Source organism: Colletotrichum destructivum, chromosome 4, assembly GCF_034447905.1.
Source record: "Colletotrichum destructivum chromosome 4, complete sequence".
Taxonomy (NCBI): Eukaryota; Fungi; Ascomycota; class Sordariomycetes; order Glomerellales; family Glomerellaceae; genus Colletotrichum; species Colletotrichum destructivum.
Window position 1 is genome coordinate 4,005,840 of NC_085899.1, and position 17,755 is coordinate 4,023,594.

Sequence of the window (17,755 nt, forward strand, 5' to 3'; positions counted from 1 at the left end):
ACTCTAGCAGAGATCACAATGCCCTAGCATTTTGGTGTTTCTTTTCATGATGCTACGAGCTTGACGTTCGAAAGTATGCGGTCCATGTAATGGGCCGGAGAGCGCGAACCACGACGCCTGCAGGCTCTGAGCGGCATGCCGCATACGCGCTCCCCTGCAACCTGAGGAGTTGGAACATTGTGAATACAAATCGGGAGGGGCACACTTCTTATGCTTCATTCATAGGCGTTATGCCTGCTCTTGGTTGTACGCCTGTTCGGACGCCCACGACGCCTCCGATACGGGTGGTAGCAGTGTTTCGCTCGGACGCAGGTCTCGTCCCGCCAACTACCTGGTCGTACCATTTTACCGCTCCATGTTCTCATCCCATGGCTCGCATCACCTCTGAAACGAACTGGTCCTTGACGGTCCTGGGGCTCGCGCCTGGATATCCGTCACCATCGAAAGGTCACGACGTTTCCTCTCGGTCCCACTTTGGCGACACGGAACCGGGACAAAGCTCTTCAACGTCCGTGGAAGCTGTAAAGTACCTACCGGGAGCTGGAAGTTATCTAGCTGCCTGATCGTCTGGATCATTTACTTGTTTCTTCGCCTTTGAAGATGTCCATCTCCATCCAATGTTCGTAAAGGTAGAATTGTCCTCGGTGCTCTGTCTGCTGACCTGATAATCCGATCAAGCATCTTTCTCTACCGGTCGAGACGGACTAAACAAGGACAGGTTTTCGCTTCGGCCTTTTGCCTGTTCAGTTCTCGCCCTTTCTTCTCCGCCGTCCCCCGAAGGCTTTGATTTTTTTTCTGTTCTGTGTCTTTTGAACACCGCGCTTCCGTTTCTCGCTGGTGTGAGGCGCATCCAGCCACGTCCATCACGGCTTCAGTCATCTTTCCAGAAGCGAGGCCACCTAGAATTTTTGACTTCCAGATATCCTCCCTAAAAAAATAGTTGCAGAGTCGTTGCCTACTTTTTACTCTCCCACTGTTGAACCAGATCCGTTCGATCGGTCGATATACATACTTGGACAGCTTCGCTCGTCCTCTCCATTTCTGATATCCGTCGCTTGACTCTCTCACGATCCCTACGCCAAACAATGTCCACGCCCCCCAAAATGGACACCTTTGAGAAGCTCTCTGTGAGCGAGCGCAAGATCGTTGTCGGTATCGATTTTGGCACCACATACTCGGGCGTGGCCTGGGCCGAAACCCAACGCCCCGACCGGCGAACTGCCATCACCACGTGGCCCATCAGCAAGACGGTTCGCGAGGGCGAATCCTCCGACAAGGTGCCTACCAAGCTCAGATACGCCGACGGTGAGGTTCAGTGGGGGTTTTCCATCCCCGTCACTGCGCCTCAGGACCAAGTCATCGAGTGGTTCAAGCTGTGAGTCTCTTGCGCCGCTTGATTTTCTACTTTGATGTCGTGCAGAGCCCATCAAACGGGGTAAACAAACACTTTTTGAGAAACCAGTAGTAGCTTACGTTCGTTAGTGACCTCGATGCTTCTTTTCAGGGCATGAGCCCAGCCGTCTCCTCCGAGCGCAAAGCCGTGGACAAGTTGGTCACCGACTACATCTCGGCACTCGGCGACCATCTGCACTACACCTTGCGGGAGAAGCTGGGTGAGCAAGTGGTCAAGACGACCCCTCTCGAGTTCGTCGTCACCGTCCCCGCCATCTGGTCCGACCTCGCCAAGGACAAGACGAGGCAGGCCTGCCAGAAGGCGGCGGGTCTCACCGCAGGGACGAACGCCCCCATCCACCTCGTCTCCGAGCCCGAGGCCGCCGCCATCTACGCGCTGCACGGCCTCGACCCTCACGGCCTCAAGGTCGGCGATACCGTCGTCGTCGTGGACGCGGGAGGCGGCACTGTCGACTTGATCTCCTACACCATCACGAGTCTGAAGCCCATCCTCGAGGTCCAAGAGGCCGCTCCGGGATCCGGTGCCTTGTGCGGCTCGACTTTCCTCAACATGCGCTTCGCCAAGTTCCTCAAGGCAAAGCTCGGCAAGGAGGACGGGTTCGACGACGACATCATGGCAGAGGCCATGGAGCAGTTTGAGAAGAAGGTAGAGCTCGAATCGATCTTCCCACCCGGGAGTCACGGAAAACTATGGAATCTTTTTTTACTGACACACTCGGCAGATCAAGCGGCAGTTCACACTCGGCGCCGCCCCCGAAGAAACCTACACCATCCCGGTCGGAGGTCTGGCCAACAACAAGGAGCTCGGAATCAGCCGCGGTCGGTTCGCCCTCAAGGCGTCTGATCTCCAGACCATTTTCGAGCCCGTCGTGCTGGAGTGCATCAAGCTCGTCAAGGACCAGATCACGGCCAGCAACACCCCGATCCGGGCCGTCCTCCTGGTGGGCGGGTTCGGCGCCTCCCACTACCTCAAGGAGCGTCTGCGCAACGCCATTGACAAGAACATCCAGATCATGCAGCCGCCCAACGCGTGGCAGGCCGTCGTGCAGGGGGCCGTCATGAAGGGCCTGGCGCAGGTGTCGCCCGACCGCCTTACGCAGGTCCGGGTCCAGAACCGTAAGGCGCGCAAGCACTACGGGACCGAGTGGCGCACCAAGTACGACGTCAAGGCCCACAAGCACCTGGAGCAGAGGCGGCACTGGTGCGGCCTGGACGGCTGCTACAAGGTGTACACGATGGAGTGGTTCATCCAGCGCGGCGACAACGTGTCGGAGAACGAGCCCTTCTACACGTCCTTTGTGTGGACGGGCCTGGTGAGCCAGGGCCGCATCAAGAAGATCAAGATGGACGTCTACGCCGACCGCAACGCGAGGGCCGCCCCCGTGGCCCGCGACGACAACGTCTCCATGCTCGTCCACATCGAGGCCGATGTCAGCCACATCCCGGAGCACATGTTGGCCCGTCGGAAGGGTCTTGATGGGCAATGGTACTACGAGCTGAGCTGCAAGATCGAGGCCGTCTACCTGTCTGCATCGACTACCTACACGTTGCTCTACAACAGTAAGTTGCTGCTTCGTCCCCGATACCGGGAGGTCGTCCGTTAACGTTGTCCAGATCAGCGGTACAGCACCGTGACCGCCGAGTATGTTTGATGGTCGCGACACACACACACACAGAGAGAGAGACACACATTGGATGGGTGATGGAGTTCAAGTTAGGGTACATTTTGAGGATCTAGGTCCTGTAGATAATGGAGTGAGGAAAGATTCGACAAAGGAGTCTTGTCGACATCGCGATGAGTGTGGATATGTCTGCCAACCGAGTCACGTAATCAGATAATCAGTTGAGGCCGCCGCTATCTAAGGATCTTGATCCCTGTCTTGACAATTTTTCCATGACCGTCCATACTCTAATCACTCAAGGATCCAGACACCCACGCTCTCTCTGCGTTTCACGATCTTCTCTTCTTCACCAACGACTTGCCCCAGTACTCAGCAACGAGAAACACTCGGGCAAGCAAGCACTGCAATATCCAGAGACTTTTCTGCGCTGTTCGTAACCCAGGTAACCCCCTTACAGCACGATGCCATCCAGATCTGACCCCGAACAGGTTGAAGCGAGCGGAGACCCCCGCGACCATCCCGACGATGCCGAGCACACCGTCGCCGGCTGGCTCACTGTGGCCGGGTCGTTCCTCGTCTACTTCGTGTCCTTCGGGTACATGAACAGCTTCGGGTTCTTCCAGGACCACTATCTCGAGCACGGCCTTGCCGGGTACCCGTCGTCCGTCATCGCCGTCATCGGGTCGCTCCAGCTCGGCCTCATGTATATCCTGAACCCGGTCGCCGGCGGTCTCGCGGACGCCTACGGCCCCGCGAAGCTCTACTCGGTGGCCGCACTCGGCGCGGTGCTTTCGTACGTCGGCGTCTCGTTCGCGCAGGACGGGCAGATATGGCAGTTCATCCTGAGTCAGGTTCGTCGACGTCCAAATTTCAGTGAACCTCCCCCCTCCTCGCATGAGACTATAGCTTACACTTCTGGTACTTTTGCAGGGCGTCTTGTTCGGAGCAACGGCCGTCTTCGGCACGTGCGCCGCCGTGCCGATCGCCAGCCAGCACTTCTCCCGGCGCCGCGCTCTCGCCATCGGCATCGTCGCCAGCGGAAGCAGCGCCGGCGGCGTCTGTCTGCCCATCATGTTCTCCCATCTCGTGCCGCGGCTCGGCTTCGGCTGGACGCTGCGGATCGCCGCGCTCATCAGCCTGGGCTGCTACGCGGTCGCCATGCTCATCTCCACGCCTAAGCATCCCCGCAAACCCGTCGAGTCAGTCTGGTCCGTCGCGGACTTTAGCGGCTTCCGGGACCGGCGCTATGTTACCCTTGCTCTCGCCAACGTGGTCGGCAACTTTGGTCTCTACATTCCGTTCTACTATCTAGGTACGTTTCGGGCCGCTGACGAGCCCGACGCGGCGCTCCCAGTGCCGGAGCCTCCTCCAGCTAATCCCGACCCTCAGAGTCTTACATTGCGGCTCGCCACCCCGAGGCCGCGGTCGGGAACTACTTGCTTCCTCTCATCAACGGGTCGAGCTTCTTCGGCCGAGTCATGTGAGTTCCTTTCCTTCTTTGCCATCGCTGGAGCGATGGGCCGCTGACAGCTCCCAGCGGCGGTTTCGTTGCTGACCACGCCGGCGGCCTGAATCTCCTCTACCCTCTGACGGCCGGTTCGGGGATTCTCTGTCTCACGATGTGGCTCCTGGCCAGCAGCGTCGACATGATCATCGCGTTTGCCTGCTTATATGGTACGTCTAGTGTCCGGCTCTATCTTGGTCTGGGCACTGCGTTTGGCTGACCATGATACAAAGGCTTCTGCTCCGGCATCTTCATCAGCGTCACGCCGTCCGTGGTCGTCCAGCTCTCGCCCCCGGACAAAGTCGGCGCTCGGCTGGGCGCCTTTTCCATCTGGAGCGCTGTCGGGGTGTTCACAGGCACCCCCATCGGCGGAGCGTTCATCCGCCAGGGCACGCTGCGCGAGTACCAACACCTGATCGTCTTTACTGGCGTCTGTCTCACAGCGGCTGCAGTCTTGCAGTTTGTCGCGCGGTTGCTATGCGGGAGAGACTTGCGTAAGAAGTGGTAGAGAAGTAACTCGACAAGAAGGGAGGGGTTATGGTCTCGGTGGTTCATGGACCGTTAGTACCCGACATCGAACAATTCTTCTTTGGTAAGAGAGCTGTAACTCGCATAATGTGTGTAGGAGGAGCACATATTGGGAGGATGTAGATCATGGGGCTAAGGATGCAGATGGGAAAGGTGGAAGCTGTCGTGGATATGGATGGTTGACTTGTGGCTATTTCTGGCACCAGGGAGAGTGGGAAGTATAAGTGATTATGAAGGAGACTGGTTGCAGGAGGAAGTATTGGACGTTCGAAGACTTCACAGCACATCAAAAAGATCGGATGTTGTGCTTTCATATCAAGTACTTCAAGCGTATGGCACCTGAATTCCCTTTCGTTAGGCTACAGGTAGGTAACCTTGTATCGTGTTGCGGAGACTTCGATCTATCACGGGACTTCAAATAAGCCATGACGAGAAGACTGCATTCTCGACACATCCCTCAGTTCAGTAAGCCCCCTTTCTCTCCGCCCACTTGGGCTGCGGCGCGGGCTCGACCTCGCCGAAGCCCGAGGCGCTGACCATGCCGACCTCCCACTTCAAGCCCTCGACCTTGGCGCCGCCGGCCTCCATGGCCCAGAGGGTGATGCCGAGGTGGTTGGAGCCGCGGTAGTTGAGGACGCCCTCGGGCACGGGGAAGCGCGTCTGCGGGCCGACGTGGTGCACGAACTTGCCGTACTGGTACCCGTTGACGAAGACCTGGGCGCGGTAGGCCGAGGCCGTCGTGTTGGCGAACGTCAGCGACAGCGGGATGTCGAAGCCCGCGGGGAGGTCGAGGTCGAAGGTCGTCGAGAAGTACGCGATGCCAGCCCTGTCGATGCCGGCCGTCGGCCCGTTGCTGTCTGCCCAAGACTCCGAGGGCGGCGAGGGCCAGTGGTAGCCCTGGCGCTCGACGAAGAGGCCGCCCTCGTTGAGTGGGCCGCGGTCCCGGTCGGCGTAGTCCTCGCCGCCGAGGTTGCCCGTGATCTTCCACTTGACGTCGGCCTGCTCGTGGCCCGCGAGCGCGTAGTTGAGGATGCCGCGCGGGTTCTTCTGCTGCTCCTCGCCGACGACCCAGTTGCCGTTGAGGCCCATATTGTCGATGACGACGGTGAAGACGTATTCCTTGTCCTTGGTCAGCTTGGGGAGGGTGAAGGTGCTGTTGCGGGCCGGGGAGACGGCGTTGCCGACCCAGGAGCCGACGAACTCGTCGCCGAGCCAGACGGAGGCGCCGTAGGCGTTGCCTCCTTGCGTGGTGATGTCCAGGGTCGACTCATCGCCGTTGGCGGTGAAGCGGCCGCGGAAGAGCAGCGATCCCGTGTGGTAGCCGTAGTCGCCGCCGTAGAGGCTGGTCGGGGTCTTGAGGGGGTTGGCCGTGTTGTACGTTGTCTCGAGGTCGGCATCGGTCCAGAGGTCGTCCGAGTAGTCCGGCTTGATCTCGGGCAGGCTGTCGATGTACTTCCACCCCGCCTGGCCGAGGCAGGGGAGCTTGATCTCGGGCACGGCGAAAGCGACGGTCGCCGTCACGACACCGCGTTCGTTCTGTTTGAAGTCGAGGGACTTGCCGTTAAAGTTGAGGGCCTTGAGGGGGTTCGGCGCGCCGCCGATGACTTCAATGGTGGTGGTGCTGTTGACGTCGCCCGAGAAGCTGAGGGAGTCGGCGGCAACGGCGACGTTGCGGACGAGGTAGCCGGCCTTGACGATGACGTCCGAGGTGGCGAAGTCGCCGACGGCGGGGGGCACCCAGAAGTTGTAGGCCTCGTTGCGGGCTGGTAAGGGGTGTTGTATCATGTCAATAAGAGGATGCTTTGACGGCTTCGATGGCATGTTACTCACTCAGAAGGTAGACGTAGAGATCCTCGTGGACACGGACGACTTTGCGCTCGTCTGAGACGGCCCATCCGAGGACGGTGTAGCCGTCCCTCTGCTCGATGGTGACGTCGGAGCCCTCGATGACGTTCTCGTCCGTCACGTCGGCCTGCTCGCCCTCGACGGCGAGCTCATGGTGCTCATCGGCGCCGCCGTAGACGACGAGGACGGTCTTATCGGCGTACTTCTTCCTGCGAGGGGTGTAAGCAAGCGGTGGTTGTCTGTGGGGCGAAAAGAAAGGAGAGGGTGTCTGACCAGGTAAAGATCTCGGCGGTCGAGTAGACCAGGTTCTTGTCGCCTACGGCGTAGTCGCTGACGTGGATCTTGGAGTCTCTCCGCGTCAGGTACAGGCTGTCGCTGAGCTGGGGCACCTCGAGGTCCCCGTGGTTGACGGTCTTGACCTTGAGTTTGTAGGCGACGGTCTCGAGGGAGTCGTACTGGGTGTGTCTGGGCGCTGGGGTTTAGCCGTCGTCTAGTATATAGGGGCATACCCAGACAGGGAATGTTACTGTTTAAACATACCTCGCGATGTAGAACTTGGTCGAGTTGGTCGTGGCCGGCGTCACCGTGATGGCGGCGTTGTTCGTCCACTCGAGCGACGAGTTGTACCGGTCCGCCTCGAGGTAGGCCGGCGATACGTGGAGGAAGTTGGACTGCAGCTTCGTCTCGCTGTACTTCTCGCGGTGTACGAGGCGCTCCTCGGTGATCTGCGCGCCGTAGTCGTACGACGTGTAGCCGTCCGAGTGGCCGAGGTTGCCCCAGTTGGTGCCGCCCCAGGTCTAGCAGAGTCAGCGGGATATACATACATACCTATGGAGACAAGAGAGACTCGGGATAAGGCTTAGAGTTTACCATGTAGACGTTGAAGATGGTGGTGCCGACGGCGTAGTTGTTCTTGAAGAGAACACGCTCAAACTCGTGGTTCAAAAGGGCTGCGCAGGACTCGAAGCCGGCGCCGCCCCATGGCTGGAAGCCGCCGCCTTGGAACTAGGAGGAAGGGGGAAGCTGTTAGCTGATGAAGGACGTCCGGTGAGTTATCCAAACCACCCGTATATAGCATACCTCGACAATGGTGTAGGGTGAAGTCGGCGCGATGCGGTCGTTGGTGGCGAGCCAGTCCGTCGGCAGGCCGTTCGGGGGCCACACCGTCGGGTTCCAGCAGTCGAAGCCGAGCGGGTATGAGTCGTGGCCGTAGATGTCGACCTTGGCCGGCGTCAGCGCCGTGATGGCCCCAAGCTGCCAGGCCTCGTTGTTGACGTACGGCACCACGACGCCCTGGCTGCGGAACTGGTTGTCGACGTACCGCCAGTAGTCGTAGTCCGGGAACGGGTAAGGGGGCACGGCGGCGTTGTACTCGTTCTCCATCTGGAAGAGGATGACGGGGCCGCCGTTGGTGATCTGGGCTTTGGCGATGATGCCACCGAGAGCGGCCGTGTAGCTGTTCTTCTGTCAGCGGGGGGCATGTTGACATGGTGGCGCACTCGTTTCTTGTTGCGTCTTACTTGTCACTGGCCTTCAAGTAGGCCTCGTCGCCGCTTCTAAGAGCTCCCTGGACTCGTTGCAGCCAGCCTGGGAGCCCTCCTCCTGTGACTTCGGCGTTGATGTAAGGCCCCGGGCGCTAGAAGTCATGTAAGTGATCTGCCCCGTTTTAAGATAAGACTCTGAAGGGTGGGCGAGACCTACAGCGAAGAGATAGACACCAGCCTTCTCGGCGGCTTCAAAGAGCGGCTCGAGAGCGAAGATGCCTTCGGCCCGGACCTCGCCCGGCTTCGCCTCGATCAGGCCCCAGTTCACGTAAAAGGAGACCGAGTTGTATCCAGCTGCCTTGATCTTCTGCAGGATATCGAGCCAGAGGGACGTGACGGGCATTCTGGTTGCTAGTTATTAGCCTTCAGTCTTATTTACAGCATACCACAGTGGGGTTTGTTTACCTGAAAGCATGGAACTCGGCGCTGAAGATCATCAGTCTCTCGCCGTTGATAAACAAGCTCTTGTCATCCCAGGTGACCTATGCCTGTTAGTGAGTTTCTCTCCGCGCCTTAGAATGGCCAAAAGTCCCGGCCAGGACTCAATTGACACTCTCATGTGTTTTTGAAAACTTGAAAACTTACAATGTCCTGCTGTCTCCCATTGAGAAGCTTCAAGTCCCGCCCAATGGCCCTGGCGCTGACTCCATCGAGCCAGGCCAAAGCCAGGAGAGAGAGGGCCTTGACACGGGATAGCAACATCTTTGATCGAAGCTCACCCAATGCTAATGTCAAAGAGCAGGGAGTTTGTCAACTGGGAAAGCTGCTTGAGACGGACATCTATCTCAACCTCCCGAGGGCGCGGAACCCGTTACTATTTGACGTGAACAACAGCCCATCCGACCTCTTTAAGCGACGGTCCGGAATGTCACCACCGCCCTGACCCGATCTCCACGTAGCGGCGGAATCATCGGCATTGCCGCATCGTGAATGGTCGGCACATACCAGGCACCGCGGCGTCCTCGTCTGCAATGTCGACCGAGCAAGCTTCCCCTCTTCAAACCCCCCCCTTCCACGTACAGTTCTGTGCCTACTCCAACTCCAGCTGGTGCTTAGGTGCGTGCTCTGATCTCATCAGTCTAAAGAGACGAACGGATATGGCATGACGTGCATGGTGTGCGCCACTTCTGGCACTTGCAACTCGACTAGCCGGGAGAAGAGACGGAGAATGGCACAGCATCTCCAACCGATCCCCCCCCCCCGGTCTGTTTCCCCGCTCGACCAACCCCGCGTTTGTCGGATATCAAAACTTAACCACCTGTTCGTCCCTTGTCTCCCGACGAGTCAGGAGTTTTCCCATGCGGAGGTTGCGCCACCTCCAACGGTCCGCGTGCCCGGGGGGGAGAGGGAGGGAGGGGGGTGGCCTTCAGGAACAAGTCGAGGCTTTGGTCCATACGATACCGGGAAGTGAAAACTCGCCAACGCGGAGAATTAGGATTCTTATGAATCTCATCTTGTGTTTGACTTTGGGTAGTTTCAGCAGTGGCAGAAACTCGTCACGAATTACGGGGAATTCTCCAGGCCTCGTATCGGAAAAGCAGACCCGGCCAAGAGAAAGAGACTCGGGGTTGGTCACATGCAAAAAGACGGATCCAGGTAGGCCAAAGGGGGTCACATCCGCCATGCTTGTTATGTCACGGAAATGAGAGAGAAGTTCTTCCATACGACCCAGTTAGCTGACTCTTGGCAATTACATTCACGTTGGTGATGACCTGTTGGTAGAGTCACGTGGAACACAGGATGCCTCGAGAGAAAGTTCTTGTGTGATGCGATAGATCTCATTTTTAAACATTTAATTAAACGCATAGATATGCCACCATGTGTTGATCTCCGCATTTGTGTGCGCCAACAAAAGACAAGACATTATCTTCGTTAACTCGTGTGTCTTCAGACCCCTCCCCTCCTCAGCACTCACGCCTGCTTGAGGCCCAAGAGCTCCGTCAGCTTGAGCATGCTGACGGTAACCTTGTTGGTGGTGCTCGGCGGCAGCACGCCGGCGCCCATGATGAGCAGGAAGTCTGGGTCGTCCTCCATGATGCGCAGGTTGCGGGTGTAGGCGCCGGCCTCGGGCGAGTCGTAGGCGACCCAGGCGTCCGGGTCGCCGCCGCGGCGGTTGACGAAGAGCGGCGCGCTGTTGCTGCTGACGACGATGGTGCCGTTGCAGCCGCCGACGGGCGACCAGACGACGTTGGGGCTGTTGATGGGGAAGACGCCGCCGTTGGTGCTCTTGATGTAGTGGTCGGGGGCCTCGGCGAACTTGCGCGGGTCCTTGGCGATGCGGTAGTAGATGGGGAACGAGTACGGGCTGATGATGTCGGCGCCGCCCCATTCGAACGTGTACATGTAGTCGCCGTTGGCGAGCTGGGTGACGTAGGGCATGCCGGGGCGGTCGGTGTAGCGCGGGTACGAGACGTCGATGACGACGTCGGACCAGGTCTTGAGGTCCTTGGTCGTCTGGTGCGAGATCTCCTGGCCGTGTTCGGACGAGCGCTGGTCGGCGTAGTACAGGATCAGGTCGTCCTCGAAGATGCTGGAGTTGGGTATGACATGTCAGCGAGCGCGCACACACACACACACACACACACACTAGACTCTGTATGTTCACGACCTCACGAAGAAATGAAAAGAACTCACAGGATAAAGGGCTCCCACACGGGAGTCTCCTCGTTGTTGGGGATGGCACGGCCGCCGCGGGCCACGTGGGAGAGGAACTCCCACGTGCGGCCCTTGTCCTGGGAGGCATACAGATCGATCTGGGTCTCGCTGAGGTCGGTAGGAATGCTGTTGCCGGCCAGGAGGATGGTCCCGGCCGGGTAGCCGGCGAAGTCCTGGCGCAGCTCGTACAGGAAGGGCTGGTAGCGCAGGCCCCAGTTGTTCACCTGATCGTGGACCTGGCCGACCTCCTCCCAGGTGAGGCCGCCGTCGAGGGACTCGTAGATGGGGAACCAGACCAGCGGGGGCTCGGGCGAGTAGTTCTCCCAGGTGCCAAGGAGGCGGCCGTCGTCGAGCTGGACAGTCCGGGGGTAGAGGACGCGCGGGTCCGTGTAGTTGTCGGGCGGCTGGAAGATTAGGTTCCGCTCAAAGGTCTCGAGGGCCGAGGCGAGGCCGCACGAGAGGGCGGCGACGGCGGCGACGAGGGCGGACCGGAGCATCATGATTGACTTGTTCTCTGCGGGATGCGACGCGTCTGAAGGGCGAGGTGGGAGAGGAGAGAGAGAGAGAGAGAGAGAGAGAGCAGATCATTCCCCGGACCGAGACGAGGGGACCTTTCTCTTATATACGGCTCCGTTGATCGTTCGCGCCCCCTCGTTGCCGGGTTCATGTCATTGGGACCAAGAGGAGCAGACTAAAAGTTGATCTGGGCTGGCTGGTGACCGTTCCAAGATGCGCGATGCGACTTGGCCCGAGCTACGAGCTCCATCTCGGTAACCTCGGTGGCCATGTGGCGGCGACGCACCGTCTTGTTTCCCCACAGACCGGGGGGAGACGTGGAGAGTATGGAGAGGCACGGAGAGGCGTTTGGGGAGACTTCGAATAGACCTGGAGAGACCTGGAGAAACCCGAAGAGGAGGACAGCTAGACAAGCATGGTCGGGGCTAAGCGAAGCATCGAGTGTCCATACACCGACTGTGAGGAGCGAGCATCGTTGCGCGCGAGAACTCCCGGTATGCGCTCCAAACAAACGACCCTCGGCGCGAGATGACGATGATGAAAAGAGGGCACCTAGGACCAGACCGTAGACGACAGGGTTCTGCCGAGTAGGAGAGGAACTAAGATTGAGGGGTGTCGCGAGAGCCGGGCCAATGTTGTCTCGAGCTCGCTCGGGAACCGCCCCCCCGGCAGCTTGGGAAGTAAAGTCTAGCTGTGGGTTTTGGTGCGGGGGAAACGGAGTCAAGTACCGAGTGCGCGTGTAGACCGAGATGCGCGCCAATCATACCTGCCAATGGCCTGGTTGCGATGATGATGATTTGTTTCTTGGCTTGGCGAATTCTTCTGCATAGATGGGTTGTGAGCTGATGTTGACTTGGTGAGGGGAAACGGTGGTTTGTTATATTTTGCCATCTTTAAAACCTCTAGAAGTCGCCATGTTCGGTCCATCCTCCATACTTTTCCTGCATTATTCACGTTGTATTGTGCTGATAATCCTTGGAGTTGCATGCAGTATTAGCTAGTATGCAGCCCAGGTTTCTGGCTACACAGCGGGATTCTTTCACTTATATCAAATGAACGGGTTCTGCTATCTGTTTCTGATGCGGTCTCGAGAGGCCCTGTACTCCCTAAGCCTAACGTCTGGGGGATTCATCGGACGGCAAAAGTAGTCTGGCACATATGAACCGAATTGAGCACGTCGGGGGTGGTAATCACTGTGGTTGTGCAATGTATTACTTCATGAGCAAAGCATGGGTATATCCAGCCGTCTATCTGTAATCTATAATTTCTCTACTTCGTAACGCGTCTCCGGAGTTTGTACATCAAAGCAACAAATCCCCTTCCCTTTCTATGTGCATACGAAAGCTCTATCATCATTATCTCCCGTGACATGGTTGCTCCCAAGAGTCAGAGACCATTAAATGGCCTGGCCATCCATCGTGGCGCTCGACCGATAGTGAACCTTGGAGAGCGAGTAATGCGACTTGGCGCCCAAGAGGTAGAGCATGGTCAAGATGACAAACGTCATCCAGCAGCCCAAAAAAACGTCGATGATGCTGAAGAGGCCAAACAGCCCAAAGAAAAAGGCGACAAACTGCCATGCCTCACGCACGAGGTAGAGCGATGAGCAGGCAACGAGGAGGGTGCCAGCCTGAAAGAAGGAAAGAAAACACATGATATCAGCATGGATCAAGCACTCAGACGAAGCTCGCTCGGATGGCACCGACGTACCTTTTTCAGCGGGCTGCCGAAAGATTTCTTGCGCGACTTGGCCGAGTAGACGACGGAGCCGATGGCGCATAGGAAGAGGATACCCGCGATGGCGACGTCGAAGCAGCTGGCGATGAGACCGGCCATCCGGTTGCGGACGCTCTGGTCGGCCCCCGCGAGGTCGTCGACCAGGTGCAGACACCACCGGGCGAGGTTCAGGGGGAGGAGGAGCCCGGACACGCAAAGGACGACCCGGCGGCCCTTGCGGTAGGCGGCCGACTCCTCCTGGCTCTCGGTTCGGAGCTGCGTCAGGGCGTGGGCGAGGTAGAAGAGGGCGAGGAAGATGACGATGACGGCCCAGACGTCGAGGAGGGAGCTGGTGTGGTAGAAGACGTAGTAGGCTTGCCGCGCGTAGTAGTTGTCGAAAGAGGTCGCGACATAGATGATGAGCTCGAGTACTTTCAGAAGCTGGGCTCTGGTGGGAGGGGGGCAGGAGATGTCAGTCACATTTTGCTTGGCGCTCGCGGGCTTGAGGGTCGGAGGGTGTCGTCATTGTAGAAGGGGGAGATCCGGTGAGGGGGTTGACTTTGACTTACAGTCCCCAAAGACCAGTTGCGATCTTGGTCTGGTCGACCCATCGGCGGGTGTTGTCGTGGCGGTAGCCCGGCTGGCGAAGAAGGCGGCCGAAGAAGACGAGGGCGGGCACGGCGACCAGCAGGACCAGCACGATCCGTACGATGGAGAGAATTTCATACAGATCCATCTTTCGATCGTTAAGTCCACTTGTTTCTCGGGTTTGTTGGTTGGTTTCTTGTGGGTGGTTTGGCTCCAACCCGAAATCGAATGGTAAGAGTTTCAATGATTTTATCGACCTTTGCAATATTAAGTCAAATTGAACTTGTTTGATACACACCGTCACACAACAATAAGCCCGGCCAACCAAGCCTTAAGTATGTATGTCCTTGAACCAACAGCCATCACGACGATGCTGTTATCCATATCCATTCTCATCGTCTGTCCCCCCTGGCTGATGGGAAAATCCCTCTTGGCGAGAGAGCCCAATACCGTCTAGGCTGCCACATTTCTTTCACCTTGGCCGGGCGGACTACTGGCTGTGCCGCACTAGCCCTGTGCAAATACAGCAAACGGCAAACGGCAGAGCCACATTAGCCACTCTCCACTGCCCGAGTTCGCTGGCTGGTTTGGGTAAGTGTAGTGCGAGCTGGCAAATAAGAGAGGGGGAGATGTCTCGTCCGAGCGGATGGGAGGGGCGGCCCCCCCTGTGATGCGGCCGCACCCGACGATCTCCCTTGCTAAACCACTGATGGAGAAGAGAGTAAAACCATGCCTTTTGAGCCTAAAGGTGACGCTGTGGCCCCCCTTTATTCGCCCTGGGCACTGTCAGCATGGGGTATATTGAAGCAAAAACCGGAGCAGGATCTCTCGTATCGGGAAGATGGAAGACGGCCTGGCCGGGGAATAAGGTCAAGTGATGAGGAATTTACTGTCCCCCTTGCGGTGCAGAATATCGCGCGGTAGCTGATAGAGAGAGGTTCATCAACAACAACAACGAAAATGCCGCAGGCGGGTTGCCGGTCGCCGCGGTGTCGTGATCCCTGGTCCGGCACGACACTTGACTTCAAAGCTTTGTCAACCTCTCCCTCGCCAGTTCTCGATGCTTGTTTCTGATGATCGATGCCGCTGAGCACCGTCCCCGTTACCGGGTCTTGCGTCCCCCCTCGCCATGCTCATCTGTGCCGCATGCACGCAGAGCAAAGCTTGGAGTTCCCGCCTCTTTCCCAGACATCATGCACTGCCTGCTGCGATGAGCGATGTGCTCCTGGATTTGGGGTTGATCGCCAGGCACACTCGCTGAGGCTGCTTTCTCGCATGGAGGCGGTGTTGCTGCGGCCGCCTTGGGCGATGTGTTGTCTTGCCTTCTGTGGCGTCAATCGCCTGGTTGAGCCAAGACTTGTCAGCCTATCTGAGATGTCCTATGATGCATGTGGTCACCGCACGTTTGGATTTGATAAAACTAAGCCTCGAGGAACAGGTTCCTGTCTTCTTGTTTGATCCTCTTCCTTCGGGACACCTTTAAGTTTTCTTGGCATACCCGGAAGGAATATGTCTTTAAAGTCTCTCAAGATCATGGGGCGCTTTTTGTTCGATGCTTTGTCAGTTCCGATGCCTGTGTTGTGTTGGGAAACGGAAAATTGGCATGTAGCAAAACATACAAAGTCTGCCACTGCTATGCGAATTTCTCTATTCTTGTCACAACGCTTCCCCTGTGCACCTCTCCAGGAAAGCATTGTGAATTTTACTGCTATAACCTTAGGATTGACTCCTCAAATGTGCAAATTTTCTCGTCTATCGGTTTCCTGCCGGTCAACTAGAAAACTAGACTAAACTTAAGTAGCTTTCAATCGTCTTTTTACAGTACAAAAAGTCAACTATCTTCCGTGTTGACTACACCACACTCTAACCACTTCTCAGTGTTGGTACCGGTTGTCGGGTCTACCATAGCACCGTCCACTCTTTCGGAGCAACTTTGAATACAAAGTTTGAGCACTGCCACTTGAACCCATTACACTTCAAGTCTCCATCGACAGTTCTCGTGCCAACTCTTCCTCCGTAGGCTTCCTGCCGTAGACCGAGTATCTGGGGTGCATCAGTATGAGGCTGCTCGCAGAGCTTCGGATGCCTTTGTGCCGAGACTCACAGAGGGTAGTAGGCGTGAATGCTCCTGTCCTTGAGCTCCTTGCGGCACTGTGCCATGGCAATAATCACTTCAGCCGCCTTCCAGCCGTGTGCCCTGGTGAGCATCGTCATGCAGAGCCCCTCCCAACCAGACACCGCGTTGTCATGGCTCCACATGCCGATTTCCTTGTATCTCTGCTCCTTTGGCCAGTCGTTGGTGGGCCACTTGTACTGCATGAGCCTCACGTCCACGAAACCGGCGTCGATCAAGACATTCTTCAGCTCCTTCATGTCCTTGGCTGGCCGCCCAAACTTTTCGGATGCCTCCTGAACCAGTCTGGCTGTCCGGAGAAGCATGGAGTCTTCTTTTAGAGTACCGTCGTCACACTCGGGCTTGATATTGCATTCGTTCATTTCGACCCAGCCGCCCGGGTTTAGGTTGCTATAGGGCTTCCGTTAGCTGTCAGTCATCATCAGGAGGTACCTGGGTTGATCATGACGCAGAAAGTGACGTGTGTCAGCTGTCGAAATGTCCACACTTACTCAAAGCACTTCTTGGCGTAAACGTCCCAATCGTTGACAGATCCGTTCATCATCTGGCTATGGATGTAGTCGAAGGGCCGCGAGTATATCCAAGGCTCCTCGAGATCGTCAACCTCGAATCTTACGTTGAGCGGCGTGCTGAGCGCTTGTCTTTTTAGCATTGTTTCTCAAAACAGGGATGTGCACGGAGTCATAGAGCGACTGACTACTCCGGGAAGTTGGGCGAGAGATCAAAGCCGAGAACTTCGCTCTCTGGGTGCTCGTCGGCAAAGTCAATGGCCCAGATACCCGTCCCGGCGCCGACGTCCAAGACCCTTCCGACCTTGGCGCCTGGGTTATTGGGGGGAGCGTTACCGAGCCTGTCATTGAAGGTGAGTAGGATAAGATTGTGCTGTAGGTCTTGGGGTCCTTTGGTCAGTCGTGAGTGAGGTCGTCAAGCGCAAGATCTGCTTACCAAGTCGGTCGTTCTCTCTCTCATCATTGGGGAGCTTGTATTCTGCGCAGCGACTCGGTCAGCACGTTCCTGGGATATCCACGCCGGTCGAAAGCCTCTACTTACTGCCTTCTTTGTACGCGTGGTACGTCCTTCCATTCTCCTGCCTGTACTCAAATACTGATGCCGCTGCACTCTTGCTGGAAGAAGCTGGACCCTATGCGCTTTGATGAGTACACAAATCTGTTCAAGATGTAACGGTTATCCTCACGAATGCTGGATCAGACGAATAACCGCCAGCCCCAATGGAATGTTCAAAATCAAACCGGTAATCCCAAGATACTGTATTGTCTGCAGTAATTTCGACCTCATGATCAATGACAGTCTTGGGGGCAGAATCGAGGCCACGGAACATCTCGGGAGGATGTGCTTGGCTTGGTTGTCGGACTTTGCTGCTATTTAATATCGGCTATGATGTGCTGGGACAACTTTCTGCATGAGTTCAGGAACGAGTGGTTAGCTAAGACATTCACCTCTTCGTTGGGGGGACCTGAAATCCTTCCCCTCTCCTTGGCCGTTCGTCATGCACGTTGGTTCCAACGGCGTTGTTGTGCCCACACGGCGGAGATGGCTGCCCAAATGAGCACCATTTCAACGCATTGGGACAAGACAACCGGGCAACGACAGGCTCTTTTCCTGCGCGGACAAGGGTGTGTGGCCAACCATTCTCAATCATTCGGGCATAATTTCACAGATCATGTGCGCT

The 17,755-nt window shown here is 57.1% G+C and overlaps 6 protein-coding genes across 6 annotated transcripts; 1 reads left to right on the forward strand and 5 right to left on the reverse strand.

Moving 5' to 3' along the window:
* Nucleotides 1–1,103: 1,103 nt before the first annotated feature.
* Nucleotides 1,104–5,047, forward strand: CDEST_07154 (Putative Heat shock protein 70 family; the record flags this gene model as incomplete). The annotated part of the gene is made up of 9 exons (XM_062923313.1): nucleotides 1,104–1,375; nucleotides 1,483–2,059; nucleotides 2,136–2,973; nucleotides 3,343–3,464; nucleotides 3,524–3,886; nucleotides 3,966–4,347; nucleotides 4,425–4,515; nucleotides 4,573–4,709; nucleotides 4,773–5,047. The coding sequence occupies 9 exons, from the start codon at nucleotides 1,104–1,106 to the stop codon at nucleotides 5,045–5,047; spliced, it is 3,057 nt and encodes a 1,018-aa protein (XP_062779364.1).
* Nucleotides 5,048–5,061: 14 nt separating this feature from the next.
* Nucleotides 5,062–9,260, reverse strand: CDEST_07155 (Putative glycoside hydrolase, family 35, Galactose-binding-like domain superfamily). Its single transcript, XM_062923314.1, has 10 exons — nucleotides 9,042–9,260; nucleotides 8,862–8,938; nucleotides 8,614–8,800; nucleotides 8,433–8,548; nucleotides 7,993–8,368; nucleotides 7,783–7,917; nucleotides 7,453–7,709; nucleotides 7,186–7,377; nucleotides 6,898–7,121; nucleotides 5,062–6,830 (listed from the first exon to the last, which is right to left on the reverse strand). The coding sequence occupies exons 1-10, from the start codon at nucleotides 9,156–9,158 to the stop codon at nucleotides 5,530–5,532; spliced, it is 2,982 nt and encodes a 993-aa protein (XP_062779365.1). The 5' UTR covers nucleotides 9,159–9,260; the 3' UTR covers nucleotides 5,062–5,529.
* Nucleotides 9,261–10,318: 1,058 nt separating this feature from the next.
* Nucleotides 10,319–11,655, reverse strand: CDEST_07156 (uncharacterized protein). Its single transcript, XM_062923315.1, has 2 exons — nucleotides 11,091–11,655; nucleotides 10,319–10,986 (listed from the first exon to the last, which is right to left on the reverse strand). The coding sequence occupies exons 1-2, from the start codon at nucleotides 11,609–11,611 to the stop codon at nucleotides 10,368–10,370; spliced, it is 1,140 nt and encodes a 379-aa protein (XP_062779366.1). The 5' UTR covers nucleotides 11,612–11,655; the 3' UTR covers nucleotides 10,319–10,367.
* An 877-nt stretch (nucleotides 11,656–12,532) lies between these two features.
* Nucleotides 12,533–14,317, reverse strand: CDEST_07157 (uncharacterized protein). The gene is made up of 3 exons (XM_062923316.1): nucleotides 13,913–14,317; nucleotides 13,338–13,791; nucleotides 12,533–13,257 (listed from the first exon to the last, which is right to left on the reverse strand). The coding sequence occupies exons 1-3, from the start codon at nucleotides 14,077–14,079 to the stop codon at nucleotides 13,024–13,026; spliced, it is 855 nt and encodes a 284-aa protein (XP_062779367.1). The 5' UTR covers nucleotides 14,080–14,317; the 3' UTR covers nucleotides 12,533–13,023.
* Nucleotides 14,318–15,064: 747 nt separating this feature from the next.
* On the reverse strand, nucleotides 15,065–15,625 carry CDEST_07158 (uncharacterized protein; the record flags this gene model as incomplete). Its single annotated transcript, XM_062923317.1, has 2 exons — nucleotides 15,065–15,310; nucleotides 15,335–15,625. The coding sequence occupies 2 exons, from the start codon at nucleotides 15,623–15,625 to the stop codon at nucleotides 15,065–15,067; spliced, it is 537 nt and encodes a 178-aa protein (XP_062779368.1).
* A 22-nt stretch (nucleotides 15,626–15,647) lies between these two features.
* CDEST_07159 (Putative S-adenosyl-L-methionine-dependent methyltransferase superfamily) lies at nucleotides 15,648–17,404 on the reverse strand (the record flags this gene model as incomplete). The annotated part of the gene is made up of 7 exons (XM_062923318.1): nucleotides 15,648–15,974; nucleotides 16,036–16,455; nucleotides 16,557–16,694; nucleotides 16,763–16,955; nucleotides 17,011–17,052; nucleotides 17,116–17,206; nucleotides 17,261–17,404. 7 exons carry the CDS (start codon nucleotides 17,402–17,404, stop codon nucleotides 15,908–15,910), a joined length of 1,095 nt encoding a protein of 364 aa, XP_062779369.1. The 3' UTR covers nucleotides 15,648–15,907.
* Nucleotides 17,405–17,755: the final 351 nt, after the last annotated feature.

What these genes read in the sequence shown, in the direction of transcription:
- CDEST_07156 (XM_062923315.1), bottom strand. Translation starts at nt 11,611, where the DNA reads ATGATGCTCCGGTCCGCCCTCGTCGCCGCCGTCGCCGCCCTCTCGTGC. An exon ending in GTGTGGGAGCCCTTTATCCT is followed by an intron (nt 10,987 to 11,090) that starts GTGAGTTCTTTT and finishes ACCCAACTCCAG; the next exon opens with CATCTTCGAGGACGACCTGA.
- CDEST_07157 (XM_062923316.1), bottom strand. Translation starts at nt 14,079, where the DNA reads ATGGATCTGTATGAAATTCTCTCCATCGTACGGATCGTGCTGGTCCTG. An exon ending in GCAACTGGTCTTTGGGGACT is followed by an intron (nt 13,792 to 13,912) that starts GTAAGTCAAAGT and finishes CCCTCCCACCAG; the next exon opens with AGCCCAGCTTCTGAAAGTAC. An exon ending in TCGGCAGCCCGCTGAAAAAG is followed by an intron (nt 13,258 to 13,337) that starts GTACGTCGGTGC and finishes TCCTTCTTTCAG; the next exon opens with GCTGGCACCCTCCTCGTTGC.
- CDEST_07155 (XM_062923314.1), bottom strand. Translation starts at nt 9,158, where the DNA reads ATGTTGCTATCCCGTGTCAAGGCCCTCTCTCTCCTGGCTTTGGCCTGG. An exon ending in CACCCTACACCATTGTCGAG is followed by an intron (nt 7,918 to 7,992) that starts GTATGCTATATA and finishes CCTTCCTCCTAG; the next exon opens with TTCCAAGGCGGCGGCTTCCA. An exon ending in ACCGCCGAGATCTTTACCTG is followed by an intron (nt 7,122 to 7,185) that starts GTCAGACACCCT and finishes CACCCCTCGCAG; the next exon opens with GAAGAAGTACGCCGATAAGA.